The following is a 20334-nucleotide window of genomic DNA, read 5'->3' as shown; positions in this document are numbered from 1 at the left end:
GACCTCTCAAGGCAGAAACCTTGAAACAGAAACTTTCACAGTCAGCAGCATCCTCAGAACTGCTTGAGAAGAAACAGTTGCTGCAGCTGTATTCATGTGGAGTGAAATCCAGGTAGGATTTTCCAGGATTGTAGAAGGAATAGTCTTAATTGAGGTAGCTGGCATGAGTGGCACTTTGTTTTTCTCTCAGAGTAGTGCTGATGTTTTCTTAGTTTGTACCTACCTCTGCTGGGTATTGGCTATGACTGCATTACCAGTTGAGTAGATTTTTTGGTATATCAAGGCATTCTGACATTCTGCATCACTTAAAAGATGTTGGGTGGTTTTGGTTTTTTAAGGATGGGACTGCTATTTTTAAAGTTTTATTTGTTTTATTTATAATTGTGCTTAGTAGCATCATGTAATCATGGGATACTGTTGTTGAAACTTCTGCTAGTGTCTCAAACTTTGCTCCTAGGGCTCCTTCTGTTGCCTTGCATATTGTATGGTTTGTAAAGCTCACTGTTCAGACTTGTGACATCTCCACTATCAATGTGTGAGTTCATGCAGCCTTGTCTGCAAATATAAGACTTGATGTGATGTGAGGGCTTGCTAAAGAATAATAAACCAAGTTGTAAAATAAATCTCTAAGTTATAAGAGTTCTATTTCTGTTTGTATGACAGCCTCCATTTTTCCTTTATTGTTGTTTTGAGGAACATAGCAATAGGCCTCTATACATTATAATTTTATACAACTCTACACTATATATTATAACTGTACTATGTACTATACCTTTCAGCACAGGTTTTTTGAGGAATTTCTTTTTTTAATTCTTCAAAAATGTTATCTATTACAGAAATTATGACAAACTCATATCATTATAATAAGCCTTTTTCAAACCTGGATTTCTCACTCTACAGGACATGGCTGTTATTCTCTCCTGCCATAATTGTTTGTTATTTTTCTCTCCACAGCTATAAGATTCAGAATTTCTTTGCAATAAATTATAATCAAACTATATACACATGACATTGATTAGTTTTACTTATCTATCTTTTATGGAAAAAAATAATTAAAGATAGATCCAAAGACTAAAGTATATTTCTTTCCATTCTCTTCACCTTAAGTTCGAGTAAGTTTAAAATCAACAGATTTACCTTACTTTTAGATTTTATTGCTTTCTTAATTCAGAATGTAAGCACCATTGTAAAAGCTCTGTCTTGAAAACATCTTAAATTTCTGAGAAGTTGTGCATTTAAACATACAGTTTTGTACATAAGAATCTGTTTTGATTAAACATCCAATATTGTCCAAAATTAAGATTTGAGTAAAAGACAGAATATTTTTGCCAGGTAGTATCAAACTATGCTAAGTTTTTAAAACTATAATATATAGAAACATTTTTATATGTACATATGCAAATTTTTCTAGCTACATTTGTGTAAACATTACTTTGCATATGATTTGTTGTTTAAGCAATTAAACATAGCCATCTTACACTTCCTTTGAGGTTAACTTTGATTCAAACAAAATGCTTTGAATGCCTTCTGTTTATATACACTTGAAGTGCTTTAAACTGTTACATATTACAGTGACTTAAAAATTTCATAAAGCTTGATTCAGTCTATGAACAATTGTTACTCATTAGTGCTTCAGAAGAGCCTTCACATTGTAAGGTATGTTAAATGCCTTTTTGAGATTATTTTCTGCTTCTAGTGCTCTGTGTCCCTGCTTGAAAGACACAATGCAAAACGGAAGGGAAATTAAAAATATTTTCAGATTTTCAAGTAAATATTAAGTTGATCTATGGATAAAAGTGAAGTCCAATATTCAGGTCTCCATTATAATTTACATTTTAAGAGAGAATAAACTTTTTGGGGGGTGGGGAGTTTTCTCTCTGTTGTACCTTCTACAGTAAGTTCATGTAATAAGATACGGTTTTCACCCAGAACTTGGCCTCTGCCATGTCACAGAACAGACTAGTAAAGTTGATTTCTGAGTTTATTAGTGTCACTAAAGAAATGCTTACTGTAGGAGATCATTCATTTCCTGAATGCTAGGTGTCTACAGAAGTGGTGTGCCTGTTAAAAACTAAATAAATGCAAGAACTTTGTGTTCTAAGAGCAGGAAAAAAGGGTAAGCATACCCACTCAAGCAGGGCTAAATATGATGTGGATGTTAAAGCTTTTTTCTTTTCTCCCTACTGCTCATTGTGTTACATGCAATTTTGATGATGATAATTTGTCAGTGCTTGTTTTAAGTCACTTATTTCTGAAACCCCCAATGCTTAAAGGAAGCAGCAGCAGCTTCTTACCACACCCAGCTGTGTTTTACTTCTACTTTTTGCAGTCTGTCTGTACTCACTTGTCTGGAAAGGGCTGAGAGATAAATGGAACTATTTTCTCCAAAGCCATCTACCAAAGAGCAAAAAATGTCTTCCTGATTATACTTCCTAGGTTGGCTTTTAAAGAGGTAGAGAGAGGTGAACCAAATAAAGTAATTTAGTAACATCAGGCTCTAGTGAGCTGGTGTAGGAGCATGCAGAGAGGTCTGGTAATCTCAAGCCTACCTTTGGTGGCACATTTCTCTTTCTCAGACTGGTTTCTCTGGGCAATGAAGAGCCAAACAGAATTAAACCCCATGTGTTACTCAGGAAAGAGTTGTTGGTTTGAGACATGACTGCACAGGACACATTTTCTGTTTGGAAATTCTGTCATATTAGATCCTTAGGCATAGATTGCAATTTGGATTTTAATGCATGCAGTTGAGGTAATTTAAAATGATTTCATCTCAGTAGTGTCATTAATTCCCCAAATCAATGTAGCTTAAGCTGAGATAACACTTTGTGATGACATTGGAATAAAAAAGATGTCTTTATTTGTTCAAGAGCTTATTTTTACAAGATGTTATTAGCTTAGAATCTTCTCATTGTCCTAATTTTGTGAGGCCATTAATCCAACACACAGAGAGGAATTTGCTAGAATTAGAATTTGAACAACATTGTTGTTTTTACATTTAACATTGTAGTTAAATTTGCATTGATTTTCAAGAGACAAGGTATTTTCTATTTTTCCTGAGAAGTTGTAAAGTCTGCAGAGCAAAGCATATTAGCAGGAGAACATCTTATAAATGTTCACCTATTCTTTCTTGGGTGTCTTTTGAGATCTTCAATTTGAAATTCTGTTGAATTGTAGAATGTTTTAGGTGGGAAGGGAAACAACCAAAAGATATCTTAAATGTCATCAATGCCAACAATTCTTCTGTGGGGTAAGACACTTTCCACTAGACCAGGTTGCTCAGAGCCCCATCCAACCTGGCCTTGGACAATTACAGGGATGGGGCATCCACAGCTTCTCTGGGCAACTTCTCCATTCTCTCACCACCTGCACAGCAAAAAAATGTCTTTTGTGCTGTCTGATCTAAATACTGGTGGAATTTGTAGTGGAGTAAATTAGAAAGGGAGTTTGTCAATACAATAAAATTACTATAAAATTACTTCTAGCTAAACTGAAAATTAATTTTGTTGGAGGGAAATTTTTGAGGGGGTTTTGTTGGTTTGTTTTGGTACCTTGGTACCTTTTGGTACTTTGGTACTTTGGTACCTTTTGAGCTGGGAGGCCTTGTTGAATATAAACAATTTCTGTCTTAATGTACTACATTAAAGTGCAGGGCAGGAGGAGTAACAGGACAAGTAGCTAATGTCTCAAGGAGAACAGGATTATTCACAAAGACAAAAGTACTAGTGCAGTATTTTTACAGCCAGAAACTTAGAACTTTTACTCAGTTAGGGGAAATATTCAGATCTTTTTGTGAAATTGAGAGCAACTCCTGCAAGCAAGGTATTTTCATAGAATATCTTCTCAAGTGGCATTTCTAGAGAGATTATTTAAAAGCAATCTAGTAATCCACTTACTCTTGATTTAAGAGTCAATCTGTAGGCTATGAAACAGCTCCCTTAAGCCTCTCATATTTTTTTTGAATCCAGCTAACTGTTAGTACAAAGTACTACAGGAAAGGCTGGATCATCTGGGTGGCTGTATTATAGGTGAGCTCTTTTTCAGCTTAAGCTCACAACCTTTATCTTTAAAATGGAGAAGTGTATGGTCTTTATATTAATGGGGGAAAAAAGCATATCTGATAGAACACATTAACATGTTTTAGCATACACTGATGGACTGACAGCAGCTTTTCCATAATTTATCTTGAGCTCTTAAAACAAACAAAGAACTTGGCTCGAGCTGAGCTGTTCTTGTTTGTTTATTTTCATGACTGGTTATTTGTTATAGCTCCTAGTGGCTGCCACCATTTTAGCAAGCCATGAATTGTGCTAAATATTCCTTGAAGGGAAAAGTGCAGGAGTCTGAACATGGGTGGACTTCCATAACTCACATTTTTCTTTCTTCTGGGCTAACATAGTCCAAGTAGTATTTATTTATAGACACCAAATACTATGTGAATGTATATTCTATTTTCTATAAGTCTTCACTTGTGTTACTATGCTTTTTTATCCTTATGTTCTATTTAACTGTACTTAAAGAGCTTTTACATATTTCTTCTTTGATATGTGAATAGTTAATTCTTTAAAACTCTGTATTTTTTCAATACATTTGGTTTAGCTGAAGAAAAGAAAGCTCAGAGGTGACCATATCACTCTCCGTAACCACCTGAGAGGAGGTTGTAGCCAGGTGGGGGTTCGTCTCTTCTGCCAGGTAACAAGTGATAGTATAAGAAGAAATGCTGTCAAGTTACACCACTGAAAATTTGGATTGAGTATTAAAAAGTTTCTTTACTGAAAGGGTGGTCAGACACAGGAACAGGCTGCCCAGGGAAGTGGTGGAGTCACCATCCCTGGAGGTGTTCATCAGATGTGGCTCCGAGGGATGCGGTTTAGTGGGGGACTTTGCAGACAACCATAATGATTCTATGACTATTCAAAGCCCACAGGCTGATAAGCATGCTGGAGTATTGGCATATTCATTTCTATAGACGTAAAGAAAGCTTGCCTTATTTGTGCGAATTTTATCAGTATGTAAAATTTATAGTTCTGTTTGAGAGAAAAAAGAAAGCAAACAGAAAGAAGAATCAATATTGCACTAAGCTTGTTATAGCCTTCCTGCTTTCCTACTTATGGGTTGGAAAGGTGTGTCCTAATTAAATATGGAGCAGGGAGTGTCTTCATTTAAAATAGTTTTCATTTTGTGGAGCTCAGCCTAGACATAATTTAAGTTTCAGAGAAATTATCCAAAATCCTTTTTGTATTTACTAGTTGCTTTTGCATTTATAGGCCAGAAAGACTGTGGTTTTAGTTTATTTCCTACATGGAAGGCTGTTTGGTTTGTACACTGCACATAAGAATACAGAACTGAATCCATTGCTTGCCTCTGGAAACTGAAATACAGGAAGAGGCTTGTAGAAATTAATAAAATTTATCTTAATAAAGGTGCTGTGCACATGTCATATTCTCTCACTAAGTTTTTGATTTGTGTTTTTTTCATTTCCCAGTTCATAAAGAGATGATGTGATCCATGTCTGAGATACTGTGAGGCTGGGCTCAGAGACATGAGAAGTTTTTACCAGGCTCCTGTTAGGGCCCTTTCTCTATTCTTCCCTCCTGCTGTTACCATGATGTAGCAGGCTTTCAAAGGATATGTTGTTTTCTGACAATAAAATGTTCCCATTAACACCTAAATAAGAAAACAAGTATTGAAATAAGCTACCACCATAATGTGGCCGTGTAAAGGAATGAAATGGAACAAAACAAAATGAGTAATGACATTGGCAAATTTTTTTTTGCAGATAAAGGTGTAATTTTACTTGTTTCAGAGGATTCTTCTCCCCTTTTTTTAAGTGATCCATGTAAAGCATTTATCATTTGAGCAAGTTTATTTTTTTTTAAAGAAACAATCCACAAAGGAATGAAAAATCATTACTGAGAAATTTCATATGTCCAATTCAAAATGTCTTTGTGCAAGTAATCTCTAATGGTTTCTTGTCTGTGTTTTGTGTTTTGCTTTTGTTATTTTGAATTTGCATGCAGCATTGCTGGAGGGGGAAAGGAGAAATCATCTTAGTGTTTGTACATATTTGGCTTTCCTCAAACAGTTGTAACAACACTTTTCAGACATGGAAGCAGATTGGAGTTTTTTTATAAGATCAAAGTTTACTTTTTCCCTTGACTAAGAAGTTTTGTCTTAGAGGCAGAAAAAGCATTATGTGCAGTATATATTCATTTTGGCCCCTAAAAAAGCTGTATCTCTTCTTTGTGTACAGTGCAATGACAGCATGAAATGTAGTACTTTAAATGCATTCATATTTCAGTAAATTGAAACACTATTTTTGGAAATAATATTTAAAAAAATGAATGTGTGCATACAGAATTTATTCCAGCAGTTACGTGAAACTTTGGGGTAGGGAAAGAAGCAATTCATCTGAACATAACTTTTTGGTAAAATGTTGATCAAGGAAGAAGTTAGAGGTGTCTATCTAAATGAAATTGCTTTTCTTATTTCAAAACTGAAAAACAAAATTTTATCGTGATTTGAGGAGCCATAATGTAATCTGGGAATAATTTCTGCTCTTACTCTCATTTATCAGTCTAAATTTGTTTTCTGTCCATTAACTCGGTGTCACAAGAAAAATCTAAAATTATTAGTTAGTTTCGTCTTGAAAGGCTCACAGCTTTGTTATGCCTTCAGCTGATGTGGGTCTTGATGCTAATTTAAATATGTTTTGAGCATGAGATAAATACTGTCATGTTTGCCTTTGTGTATATAGCAAATTATTGAATTTCAAAGCCAGAAGGGTTAGCTGTCCAGTGCAAATAAAGAGGCATGAGATAATGGAATGAACAGAGGGGATGGTTCATGGTGAACCTGTTTTTCTTACAAGTTAAATCTCAAAGGTTCACAGTTCTAGACCATTCTTTTACAACTATTTAGTTGCTTCCTAACCTCTTTTGACCAAAGTTATTTGAAAAAAAATCATGTGTGAAGACAGATAACCAATCTGATTTCATGATCATCCCTTCCTCAGCTGCCACCAGAACACACATCCAAAATTCAGCTTTTCCTCCCACCTGCACCACAGGGGCAGTCAGGAAAAGCACTGCATCACTTTCCCATTATATGCTCCATGCTAGAGTTCTTAATGTATGGGTTGATACGTGTCTGGAATTACCTATATACTGTGCCCATTGTCAGGAAATGGAGTGTGTTAGTGGGTCTTGGGTTCCTCAGCTGTTTGAAAAATTTTCTGCACTAAACCCTGAAAATTGGAAGACCAAATAAAAAATTGGCAGAAGCTTTGCCCGATGATACTCTGAATACCTCTTAAAATCTCTTTGTCAAATGGCCTGTTATTAGGGAGCAAATGTCCATAATCTTTTCTCTTGTCTTTCTGGCTGGTGCGAATGATTACCTGAAGGAAGGTGAGTGGAATCATGCCACTTAAATCAGGGCATACTGTGGCTCTTCTGACTTCTCTTAAAGCTGATTTTTAAGGCAAGTCCCCTTCAGAAGTAGAAGGGAAGGAGAATGTGAAGGAGAAACTATACATGCAGAAAGGGCTTTTTTGGCCACAGCTGCTTTTTGAAAGGCTGTGGTAACATTCAGTTACAGTCTATTTTCTTTCTGTATTATATTTTAAATTTCAACGAACAACTGTTCTCTCTATATTGTGAGATTTATTTTTTTCCTGTCTCCTTACATAACAAAAACAATAACAGTGACAAAAAACAAACAACAACAAAAAAGCTGAACACCTTTCTGCATAACTGTGCTCAATTCCTATAGATTTTGGTGGCTGTTTTGTAATTCATCTGCTTCTTGCAGCAAAGGTGCCATCAGTACCAATTTCTTAAAGTCCTTTTTTTATCTGAGTGCTGGTTTTGCTTCAGCTTTAAAAACTGCTTCCTGCTATCCATTTTTTCCTTTTTTTGCTTTATTTTCTTTTCCTTTTTCCCCCCTTTTTCCTGCTTCTAGTTGTGCTGATAGTGGTTAATGTACAGCTGAGTCAAGACTATCTTTGCATTGTGAATCCAGCCCATTTTGCCATCAGGACACTTGTAAAGGTCTGCCTCAGCCTGCACTGTAGTTATAGTCTCCATGTGCCCACTCATACTGGAAGACCAGCAATTATTCTGGTATAACTAATTGCATATTAGTATTAGAAGGTGGTGCTCTTCAGAGGCTGGTTCTTAATTACAGCCTTTCTTTATCTTCTTCTGGGGTTGTAAACAGTTGTAAAAGAATTTTAATAATATACAAGCTTTATATTGCTATGATATTTTAATTTTCCTTTTTTGTTCTTATACTCTGAGATGTGACTAAGGGTGGCTCAATGATCAGGTTTAAGATGCTTAAAAACAGATGCTGTGACACTTCCTTTCATATAAGGTGTGCATGCATATGTCCACTTGAGGCAGTTGTAAATCTATGCTACATTTTAAAATTTGATGTAGTGAGCATTCCAAAACTAAGTATTTTTGTGGAAGCAGCAAATCTTAATGATTCTAAGTGAATTTTGATTTTTAACATTCTTCAGGTGCAGTCTTATAGATGCATTGTATCTTGCAAAAAGTTCAGAATATCTCTTTGAGAACCATATAAGATTTGGTCCCTAGTCTAGTACAAGGGAGAGAGAAGACCAGGGCAATTACTGCTTTGAGCAGGTCAGAATTACATCATCAGAGGTTTCTCTCATTAATACACTTCTTCTGTGCACCTTCATTAGTAGATCTCATTTACAGACAAGACATCTCAATTTAAACCATGCATTTTCTGTTCAAGAACAGTTAACTTTAATATACAGACTAATAGTCAGAAGTACTTTAATTGATTATCAAGCAAATGAGACCCTTCTTGAAACCTGGCCTTTTTGTAGCATGACAAAGTGCCAGAGATCCTTACTTCTGATCTCTTAACTGTTTTTTCTAGAAAAAAAAACCCAAACCTGAAAATTTAAATACCCATTTCCATGAAGAAAAAAACAAAAACAGCAAACAAACAAAAACTCCACCAACAATACAAATAATCTTGCCTTAGACATCCTCATTATGATTGACTCTAATGAGCAGAGATCTTTCAACAGATTATGCTGTCACTATAAGAATATTATGGTAGGATTTTTGAAATATGTTAAGACAAATAAACATAACTTAGAAAAAGTGCTTTCAAATGTCTGGTTAGAGTCTTATATAAACCAGTTATCTTCCATTTTTTATGTAAGAGTGTCTTTAAAAAAAAATTTCCTCCTACAACAAAAATAAACAAACAGAGCCCCAAACTGTGAAGCTAACAATGAACAAGTTGAAGGGGGGAAGCAAAAGACTCGAAAACAATGAATGCAAGAAGTCAATAAGCTGATGCAGGATGTTCTTCTGACATAGACATAAGTTATGTTTATACCAACATAAATATTTACCATCCACTGAGGATCCTGCTTTTGAAATGTACAGCAAAGCCACAGTTTTGTTTTTTGGAATATCAGTGTATTTCAAAGCTAATTTTTTTCCCCAGATAAGGAGTCAAATTATTGTGAGAGGAACAATAAGGAAATTATTTCCACTTCATAGAATTTAAACTGGTTATGGTACTTGATTAATCTGTTTATTTAATAGTAAGCAAAAGGCAAATGAATCATAATGTAAATGTACTGTTTAATTTGGCATTGGCCTAATGAGAGTTTGTAACTCTGGAGGCTTCTGCTTTTCTCCTCAGGTTGCTCAAAATATTCACACTTTCACAAGGATGTTTTTGGCAGACGTGTAATTTCCTTGCTTAAAGAGTCAGTTAATTTTTATTCCAGGTAATGTCATTCTTCTCTAACCATTCTTCTTTAATCTGTCTGAACTCCTGTTAGATGTTTATTTGAGCAGCCCCATGTTTTCCCTTGAGCTATTAGCTAAAAATTCCTTCCAAAACCCAGCAATCATACTGTGTTGGTTTGAGTGGAAATGCCAAAAAGCAATGCATACTGCTGTCTTGTGCTGTGTTCCATATGGGGGTTGGTGGTTTTGGTATGTCTTTAAATAGAGCTAGAAAACACCAAACCAGCATTTGTGTTGGCTACTAGACACAGCTATCATCACTCCTTCCCAAGAAAATATCGTATGCAGAGTTACTCTTACAGCTTATGCTGTGTATTGATTTCACAAAAGGGTTTAGTATCAGCATTTGAAAGTGGCAGGGTGAGAAGATTGGTTTTATCTGTTGCCCACACTCACAGTTCTTTCTGTACATGTTCAGTTCTCTTTGTGAATCTCCTTATAACATTTACTTTAATAACTATAGAAAAACTGATTATTTAGCTGATATGTCTTCTCTCAGGACTACTTTAAACAATTATTAACAAAATGACTCTTGAAATGTGGATTTTGTGTTTTTATTTTCCCCAGCATGTTTGAGTGTTACAGATGGCTCATATTTCATTCATCCCTCAGCAGTAGCCCTGAAGCCAAAGGAGTGGTTGGCCAATCTTTTCCAGTGTCAGTCCTTGGCATTTATTTTCATCTGTTGTGTAAAGAAACCCAAACCAACACCGAAAATCCCACACAAAACCAAGCTGCAAACAAAAAAAAATCCAAGCCTTAACCTGATATGACCCTGAATCCTCAGTGCATGATTATTTAGCATCAGTCTTATATATTCTTTTGCTGTAAGGTAGAAGTACAATAAAAATTCGAATGTCTTCTTGCTAAGTGGTGAAAGTGAAGTAATTGTAGAAAGAAAATGCCCTGCTGAACAGTAGGAAGGCTGGATATTGCCAGGGCTATGCTTTTTTATCAGCTCACTAAAGCGAGTCTGTTTCTTGAAACAAATTATTTGAGGACACTGTAAGAGAAACCTGACTTTAAAATGCTTCTCATTTGGAAGATGTTTTGTATTGTGAGACATTGCTAACATACAATTCTGCCTTTCTCCTTAATGATGGGTTTGAGTGCACTGACCAAGCACTGCACACATTATGCTGGAGTGGTGTTGTCAAATTCTACAATAATTGAACAATTGAAAAATACTTCTGTATGTTCCCTGTCTTTATTTTCTGAACAGTAATTAATTGGAAGATACAACTGTGGTCGAAAACTTTTTTGATACATGTTGCCATGATATTTAATTACTGAATTGGGAACCTGAAAGGATTTCAGTGCGGAAAGTTTCTTATCTAATATGAAATGTGGCTAATTTCAGAATCACTTTACTATTTTTTCACTCTTCAGTATGGTAAAATTCTCTGCAAACATTGAAGATTTTCTGTGTGAGAATTCTATAAGTTAATATGAAAATTTGTACTCCTTTCTTTCTATAAACTTTTATTTTGAGAGTAGGATATTGAATTTTACTCTCCATGATGGTTTCAGAATACTGGGGGTTTTTTTTGGCCAAGGGCAACTAGTTCTTAAGCAAATATCCTCATATATCTGAAGTGTGGTTTCAGTTAGGTGTTAGTTCCACCTAAGATGTCAGCTGTTGTGTAAAATTGTATTTAGAAACAAATACACCAATCGATTGCTTTTTTTTAATATTATGTTTATTTATATTTGTGTATATGCAGGTTCATAGCAGGAGACATTACAGTATCAGGTTTCTTTGAAACAGTGCTGAGTCCTGCAAACAAAACACGGATTGTACCTTCCAAATTCACAAATCACTTATGTAATGTTCAGAAAACAAATAGCTCCATTTGCTTATCTGAAATGAAGCATAACTGTTATGGCAACTTAGCAATACCCTTGATTGGTTTTCTGCATCAGAGGACTCTTAACATTGGAAGCCACAGCATTGAGACTGAGCACATCAGGGGTCTCTGCACTCTTTAAGAACTGTGCAGCAGTGCCCAGATGCTGTTTGGAGTTTTCCATTTCTTTGAGGGAAAAAGTAGTGTAGCAGTATCATACTGTGCCTTTTCAAAGACTTTTACAGTAATTACATAATTGTGTTTTTGAAAATACCTTAAGTGCCCAGCTTCACTGGAAACAGTGGCAGACAAGAGATGTTTAAAATTGTGAGGATCTTGAGAAGGTTTTTTCTAAAACAAACGTTAATGGGAAGTTTATAAATACATTCTCAGCATGGCAGGGTTGAACCAGCCTCAGGTGGAGGGCAGGAGGCAGCTGGCAGAAAGAAGATTTCATTTCAAAGCAGTGATATGTGTCTAGGAGGAATCTTGGGAATGTACTCCTTAGAGGACATTAGGTAAGAAGAGGTTTAGAGGTGCAACCATAAGTATACTCTGATGGCTTATATGTACTGTTTCAAGAAAACCAGGGCTTCTCACAATGCACCTTCTGTTTTGATTGCTGACATCTAATTTTGAATGCCTTTTCCCCCCTACTTTTTTTAAAGTTTATTCCAAATTTTAATTTCAAATTTTCTCATTTTGTGTGGTTAAGTTATTTAAGTAATTAGATTTGTTCCTGTAACAGGAACAGGATAATACTGAACTTTCAATATTATTTACTTTAACTTTCCTGTGCACCAAACACTATGCCAGTAGTCTTTTTCCTTTTGTTTACATTTTTTTTCTTAATTCTTTATATACTCTTTCAAAATTAGGCAATGAAATTCTTACTAGTAAGTAAACTGCTATTTGTTGGGTATCCCAGGGCAAATAGATTGATGCCTTTCTTGGACCTCTCTGATTCAGCCTTGTTCTAAATTCACTTTGTAAGCCCATTAACCTGTCAGTTGTGGTACCAGTTAATAATTGGCAGTGCACCAAACTGAAAGATCCAGCTAGAACTTCTCTGACTGCTTCATCTGTTTAAAAAGTTCCTTGATATAGATTTGTATTTTTTGTTAGATTTGGGGGGTTTTTGTCTATTTTGTCGTGGCGGTTTTTTTAACCTTTGCAATGTGTTCTGCAGTATTTCTGTTCTTAAATATTTAGTGAGCTCTTGGAAGTGGTTGACTAAATAATGTATACTGTGCTGTGTTCATGTAGAGCCTGGTGGAAATGTCACAGTATCATAGTCAATCTCTTGTTTTTTACCAGGATGCAGCTAATAGGAAATAGCAAAATGGAAACTGTTTCAGTGTAAAAGCACCACAGAGTTTAGTTGGTACTTTATTGTTTTAAATACTGTATGAGGACGTTGAGTAAGTTATAAGTCAGAAATATATTATTCTACGCTGGGAAAGGAGGGCAGAAATGTAAACTTTCAGGCCTGAAAGTTTTGAAGAGTAGATTAATAAAGTAATTATCCTCTCAAGGTCCCTTCTAGCCTAGGTAACTTCTCATGGTACTCTTTATCTTTTTTCTTGTCTGTTAGTGTGAACTGCAGAAACTCTTGCTCTACTCAGTAAACAATCAAGGGAAAACATTCATCTGCCCTTAGGAACTGAATACTGTTGTCAGTGAGGCCACTGATATTTTATTGAGTACTCCTTTGACAGAACATTACAAATAAGTAAATGAAAGAATAATTTATTCCAGATAAATAGGGTTTTTTTCTGTGTAACTAGAGTTCTGCTAAATATCAGCATGCGGACATAACTATCATATGACATTCTGTTGAAAAATAAGTCACAGTAAGCAGTGCTATGGCCTGTTTACTGTGCCTGTGCCTGGTTGTTCCTCTGTGTAAGAAATCTTATCAGCCATCCAGCCCTTCCTAATAGAGATACAGAATTGGTGCTACTTAGGAGAATTCTTTGTTTCTTGTTATTTGGTTTGGGTTTTTTTCTGTAATTTATCTGGCAAAAGAGAGATCTAGATTTGAAATATACAAACTGAAGACCATTTAAAACCTTGTTTAGCCTTATACACCTAATTAAACTTCTTACCTTTGTTGTATAAAATAAACTACTTGTTTTAACTTCTTTTAAAATATTTAGTGTCATACTTAATTCAAACAACTCCTCATAACAGCTCTTGAAACTGCCTGCTTCATCTTTTAAATATCCTTTCAGTTCTGCTTAGGCTTATTCTTTAGGAGAGAATATCTACTAAAGATGTCGAAAGAAGAGGGATCAAGAAAACTTTATTGACCTGTGCAGATCAAATTTAAAAGAATTTGCAGCAGCCTAACTTCTTTGTGGTGTTCATGCATTTCTATCCTCATAAACAAGGGTGACATCAATTTTAATTATGGTCGTAGAAAGTTAATTTATTTGTTGGAATTGCGATCTTGAAATCCTGTACATAATCAAGTTGTCCAGTGTGCGCAATATGCAGCACATAGCAAACTTCAATTAATTCCTAGATAAAATTAGCATGCATTGCACTTCAAGGATTTGTCTTTGTTTTGTTTCTCTAATCAAAACTTCAGTTAATTTCAGCTTTGTTCTCTGCCTCCCCCACATTTGTTCTATTGTCTTGATTTGCATCATTTGTGGCAGCTGGCTTCTTATCAATCTGTAGATTAGACTTTTACATCAAACAGTAAATTAATTAGAGGAAAATAAATCCCAGTTACACTTCTTGATAACTGTAAAAGCCTCTAAGCATAGAAGTGAATGTTGCTGATTCTTGTCAGAGATGAGAAGTGTAACATGGGGAAGGAGGCAGATCATGCTTCACATTCAGTGAACTGATAGCTATCTCTAGCAGTAAGTGTTGGTCACCTGTGCCTTTTCTTTCCTAGTCCCTCCAGTCATTTGTTATGAAGCTAAACTAGGAAAAAAATAGCAATTTAAAAAAGTAGCATTTAGGTATGGGATTTTTTTACAGGATGCATGGTCTTAATGAATCACAAGAAGCAGATGCATCTGAAATGTTACTTTCTTTTCCCTATACCACAGTTTAAAAACATAACCAAAACTGCTTGAATTCATTCTGTTACAATTTATGAACTATTTTTCTTCCTATAAGGAGAAAGCAAGTGACCCTTTTACAGTCAAGCAACTAGTACAAAAGGCTCAGGAGCATATTCTCCAGAAGATGCTCATAGACACAGACTGTCAAAGTACATCCAGACTTTAGACCTCAGCTTGTGTTTTTGGGAACAGAAAGTATCTTAGTGTTTTGTCAAATTGCTGCACTGTACAAAATTCCCTTTTTTTCTTAATAGCCATTAGAAATAGTTAGGAAATTAAGACTGCTTTTAGTATTTTGCTGCACTTACATTGTTCTTTTTAAAAGGAAGCACATTAGTTACTGTGGTGGGGAAATAGGCAAAGCAAGTGGAGGTGAGGGAGCTGTTACACATTATAAACCTGAAGGAAGTCTGCTGTACTTGCAGTGAAATAATCTATGGAAATGATGGGCTAGTTCAGTCTAATTTATTTGCTATCTTCTATTGCTTATTTCCCCCATTGTTGTTTCTTTCTTGAACAAATAGGTATGATTTCGTTGCCTATCAATTCAAGAGATGTGTCATCTCTGTCTTTCTGATGTTTTTTGCTGTCTTTAGCTGAGCTATCTCATGTAGTTCATCTTTTCAATAGTGTGCAGATCACGAAAGAAGGTAATACCTTGCCTAGCTCTTCAGAGAATATTGAATTTGGTTAGATACTGTGTCTGTTTTGTAGCAATATCTTTCCTCATTTTCCAAACTGTATTGTTAGCACAGTTTAAAAGCTCAGTCCAGCATTATTCCAAGGTCATTTTGAAAGTCCTGCTGTGATTCTGATTCTTTTATATTTGTCTCCAGTTTTGAACTGAATATGAAATTTAGTGGTTTAGCTTTTGAATAGGAAATTTAATTTACAACTTGTCAGTTCGTTTACAAAGAGAATACCACTCTGAAGGACTCTCCTAAATATATATGAGGCTTTTCTCTTTTGTCCTCTGTTCATTTCTTTGTTCCCATGAAACACAGTATTACAGAAATCATTTCACAAATTGAAGTTCACAGTTGTCTCTGCTGCCTGTATCCTCCAGGCCCCTAGGCAGTGCAGGCTGGATGGGACAGCAGATGGGTGGTGGATGCTCATGCAGGTTATCCAGCCAGGAATCTCTTGACTTCCCTTGGCATCCCTGCCCTCTGTCAGCCCACAAAGCTCCAGTTCATTGACAAAACTTGAGTAACAGTTTGTGGAAATGTGAGGATCAGGATCCTTTTACTATTCTTTTTTTGTTTGTTTTAGCAGAAAAGCTCTTAAATTTCATTATATTACTTTCCATACATATTTCCAGGTACATGTTTTTGTCTCTGTTTTATAGTGAGTGGGTGCTGTGTAATCTCTGAAATGTTTGTCATGAATCAACAGTCATGGGCTTTGAAACTAAGTGTTTAACTTGCAAGGTGCTTGGTACCCTTTAATCCTGTGTCAAATTAATAGTCCAAAATGTCAGAGAGTCTGCAGGACTCTCAGGTTATATAATGAGTTGGAATTATTAAGTGCATTTGGAGTTGTTGCAATCTGTAATAATGACAATATGTAAACCAAGAAAACTTTGGATACATCAAAGTCACTCCAAATACTGAGTCCCAAATGAGGTCTTGCTTTGAATCTTTAGCTTTCACAGCTGCGATTTGCTTTGGAGATTCTACATAAGAGAAGCTAAACTTTTTCTCGATTAAACCTGTTTCTTTCTTTCTAAATGTGATCCAAGTTTGAATAAACCTATTTGTCTTCAAGAGAAGTCTAGTCAGTAGTATTTTGGGCTACATAATCTGGATGAGACTGGCAGACTTGTGAAGCTACTGCTATAGAAAATCAAATTAAGACATAATGGCACTTAGACGCACAAAAAATTTTTGGGAATTTTTAAAGCATGGCATAATAGCATGGAGTTCATAATTTGTCACTTTATACTTCCCACGGAGTCCATGGATATTTTGCTCTTGTAGTTTTAATGGCCAAACAACCCTGCAAACACAAGTGGAAGTTCTGAGAGTCATATTAAAAAATGAGAGACATAATAATAAAATGACTGGTTTATGTATGGAAGCAGATTCTTTGGAGTTTAAAACTAGTAGAAAGGAAATACACATTAATATATTTTTCTTTTGCAGGCTTCATGTATTCTTAGCATGCTATTTCACAAATCCTTAATATTTTTAAATGCAGGTAATGAATTTGGACATCCAGAATGGCTTGACTTCCCCAGAATAGGGAATAATGAGAGCTACCACTACGCCAGAAGACAGTTTAATCTTACTGAGGATGATCTTCTACGTTATAAATTCCTAAATGCCTTTGATAGAGATATGAATAGACTGGAGGAAAGATTTGGCTGGCTTGCATCTCCCCAGGTAAGCTGTATATACAAAATGATAAGTTTTAGTCACCAGTTGGGTACATGTGTAGAGTAACAACATTTCCAAATTTGCATGCTGAAATTTCAAACAGTGCTTTATTATGCGCTGTGTAATGCCTCACCATTTATTTCAAGTTGTCAAAATATGGCACTGAAATATCTTCCACAGATAATAGAAACCTGAAACAGTCTCCTTTTAGCTTCATAACAAGGTCTTTTCCTATTTTCCCTATTTTTATTCAGAAACTGTGGGTTGCATAAAGCAGACTATAAAATTGTGCATAATCCAATCCAAGGATTGCTTTGAAAAAGAATAAGTTGCTCTGACATTACACTTTATAAAAATAATTACTCCATTTCTGAGGAAAAACTTTCAGCAGAGTCTAGTGTGAGCTATAGTCTCCTAGTCATCACCCTGCTGCTTCTGCTTTTGCATTTTTTACACTAGTATCACACTGTAATTTTTATGAAAGATCAATTGTTTTCATTTTTCAGTGTTTAATTATTTCATTCTAGTTCCCTTTAAAGAATAATCCACTTTAAAGATTTTTTAATTGATGTCTAGTTATTTATTAACGGCTTTAGCAAATAAAACAAAGGTGGTATGTACAGCCATTTATTGTGGATTATCAAAGCTGTTTCTCACACAGATTGCTAAAAAAACACACAAAAAAACCATATTGAGTGCTTCATTTTCTGAATTAATAATTCTATATGTGATGCAGATTCCCATAAGAAATAGGCTGAAGATTTCATTTGACAAAAGAAATCCATTTTTTACTAAAGGAAAGTGATGAAAAGACCATATTACCAATCTTTGAGCAAGAATTTTTCAAGTGCTCTATGCTGAACAAGCTTCTACCTCTGTAAATTTATGTTGCCTTGTAAAAAGTAAGCTACAGTTTAGTAATCAAAAACTTCATATGAGATTTCATAGATAAACAGTTTCAGTTTGCATGTTAATGCCTTTAGTTCTGTTCCTTGAATATTTACCTACATTACTTGAAATGAGGTACAGAAGCAGTGGGGTTTTCCTTTTTTTTTAAATCATTAGAAATTAAATATTTTTAAAGTGTTGATTTTTTTTTTTCTTTTCCCCCTAGGCCTATGTGAGTGAAAAGCATGAAGCCAATAAGGTCATAGCATTTGAGAGAGCAGGTCTTATTTTTATTTTCAACTTCCATCCATACCAAAGTTATGTGGACTACAGAGTGGGTATTGAAACTCCAGGAAAATATCCTTTTCTTTACTGTTCTGTTTGTGAGGAAAAGTTTTAGAAATTGAAAGCTGATTTTATGTCTTTTTTTTCTTATATGACTTCAACCTGTAGTTAAAAGGTAAGAAATCACTAATATGTCACCAATATAATATTGCTTTAATTCTTTGTGTACACCAAAAAATAATCTATAAATTAGTATTCTTCATAAGAGATAATTTTGTAGAAAGCAAAAGTAAAAAAAAATGCAATTTAAAGATTTGTGAAGCTGTTTTTTGGAATTCTGTTGAGGAATGAAAAAGCAAGTAACTCCCACTTCTTAAATACACAGCAGAAAGCCACCAAGTGGGATGATGCCACATGGAGTCGCACAGGAAAGTGCATTAGTGCAAACCTTCATCTGAAAGTTTATATTTGTACATTTGCACTTTAAATCTGAGTGGACTGAGAATGTGCTCTTAGATCAGCTGAGCAGTAAATGATGACTCAAGTAATTGACTGGTTTTGCATTTGTGTCCAAATTCTTATGGGCTCCAAAAGTTAATGCTGGTTTTCTGGGGGAGTTTTAGTTGCCCAAATTCAGTTTCTTTCAAGTCCTTTGACAAACACATCCTAGTGCGTGACTCTTGCTGTGTCAGTTTAAACTACTGCAGTTCCAGTTTTAGCCTCCTCTTTATTTGTCAGCCATTCAGGGTAATTCCATGCTTCAGTTGCTTTAGTTCAATCATGGAATTTCCTGTCCTGAGGATCCCAGAGCTGCACACAGTACTCTGTGAGAGGGGGAGCTCACCAGAGAAGAGTAAGGATCTATTTAATATCTAAAGGAATTTCCTTATCTACTTTCTTTAAATATCTGGGGTGTTTTAATGTGGACTAAGTTTTCTTCCAAACTCTTCTCCTGCAATTAGAACCATGAATTTTATGTATAGTTTTTTAATGGAACCTCTTAACCCAAGACTTCAATAAAGGATGCTCTATTATTAGGACATATGGTAATGTGATATTAAATCCTCAGAACAATTTCTCCTCTTGAAAAGGAATTATTTATGATCCCTTTGAAATTTAGATATGAAGAAGTACCTAAAAGCAAAAGTTTGTTGTTAGTCTGTTTGTTTCTTTTAATAAGTTACTGGATTTTTAATTTGATACTCTTTGTTGTTATAAGCTGGAAGAGACAAATTGCAATAATATATTGATCAAATGGTTTTTTATTAAACATATTTCTGAATTATATTGGGAATTATGAGAAATGGGATGATCCTTTCAATACTTAGGTTTAAGTTTCCTTTGTTCATTGAACTAGATGAATAAGTGCACCTAACACATGTCATTGAATGTGCCTTTATTAAATGGATGGCTTTGGTCTATCCATATATTGTAATGATATATATCTCTAAACGGTTTTTATATACAGCTTCTCAGGTATGTTATCAGGTATGTTGAAAGGTACAGAGTTTCCTGCTTGGCCTGCATTTTTGTAGGCACTCCTCTGTTCTGAACTCACTGAAAACGTCATTCTCTCAACTGTTCTGTATGTAGGCTGTTGGCATAACAACCCCAATTCTATTTTATATGAGAAGTTGTAGTCAGTAGACATTACAGTCCTGCTGGTCCCACCAGGTTTGGAAAGTCTTTCTTTGGGCATTCAGCTAGTCAATGTCTGTATGAGAAGTCACAGTCAGTTCTTCCTTCTTCCTTATACTTCAGTCTTCTGTCTTGGCTTATTTTTCTTGACATTGGGTTGCTCTGTGCTACAGTTCTTGTAAGTTACTGTATCTTGGTGTGAGATATTCAAGGAATAAGACCTTAATTTTATATGTTAACATGAGAGTCTGTGAATGTTGAGCAGTATGAATTGCTGCTAGCTTATCTTTATTTTGACATTCCAAGTTGTCGTATACTGCTCAAGCAGAAAAAAAAATGTCATGGGAAAGAGTGCTTTCTTTCTTTTACATATTGCTATTTTTGCATAGCATGTATCAAAGCATTGTAGTCC

General features: G+C 35.1%; 1 protein-coding gene across 1 annotated transcript in view; it reads left to right on the top strand.

The window, feature by feature from the left end:
- Positions 1-20334, top strand: part of GBE1 (1,4-alpha-glucan branching enzyme 1) — a 136417-nt gene that overhangs the window by 100219 nt on the left and 15864 nt on the right. Inside the window, exons 13-14 of the mRNA XM_064410946.1 lie at positions 16933-17117; positions 18226-18356. Of these exons, the coding sequence (XP_064267016.1) occupies positions 16933-17117; positions 18226-18356 (316 nt within the window). The remainder of the gene's footprint in view (positions 1-16932; positions 17118-18225; positions 18357-20334) is intronic.

This window comes from Passer domesticus, chromosome 2 (assembly GCF_036417665.1).
Source record: "Passer domesticus isolate bPasDom1 chromosome 2, bPasDom1.hap1, whole genome shotgun sequence".
Lineage (NCBI taxonomy): Eukaryota > Metazoa > Chordata > Aves > Passeriformes > Passeridae > Passer > Passer domesticus.
This window is presented reverse-complemented; position numbering and strand designations above follow the sequence as displayed.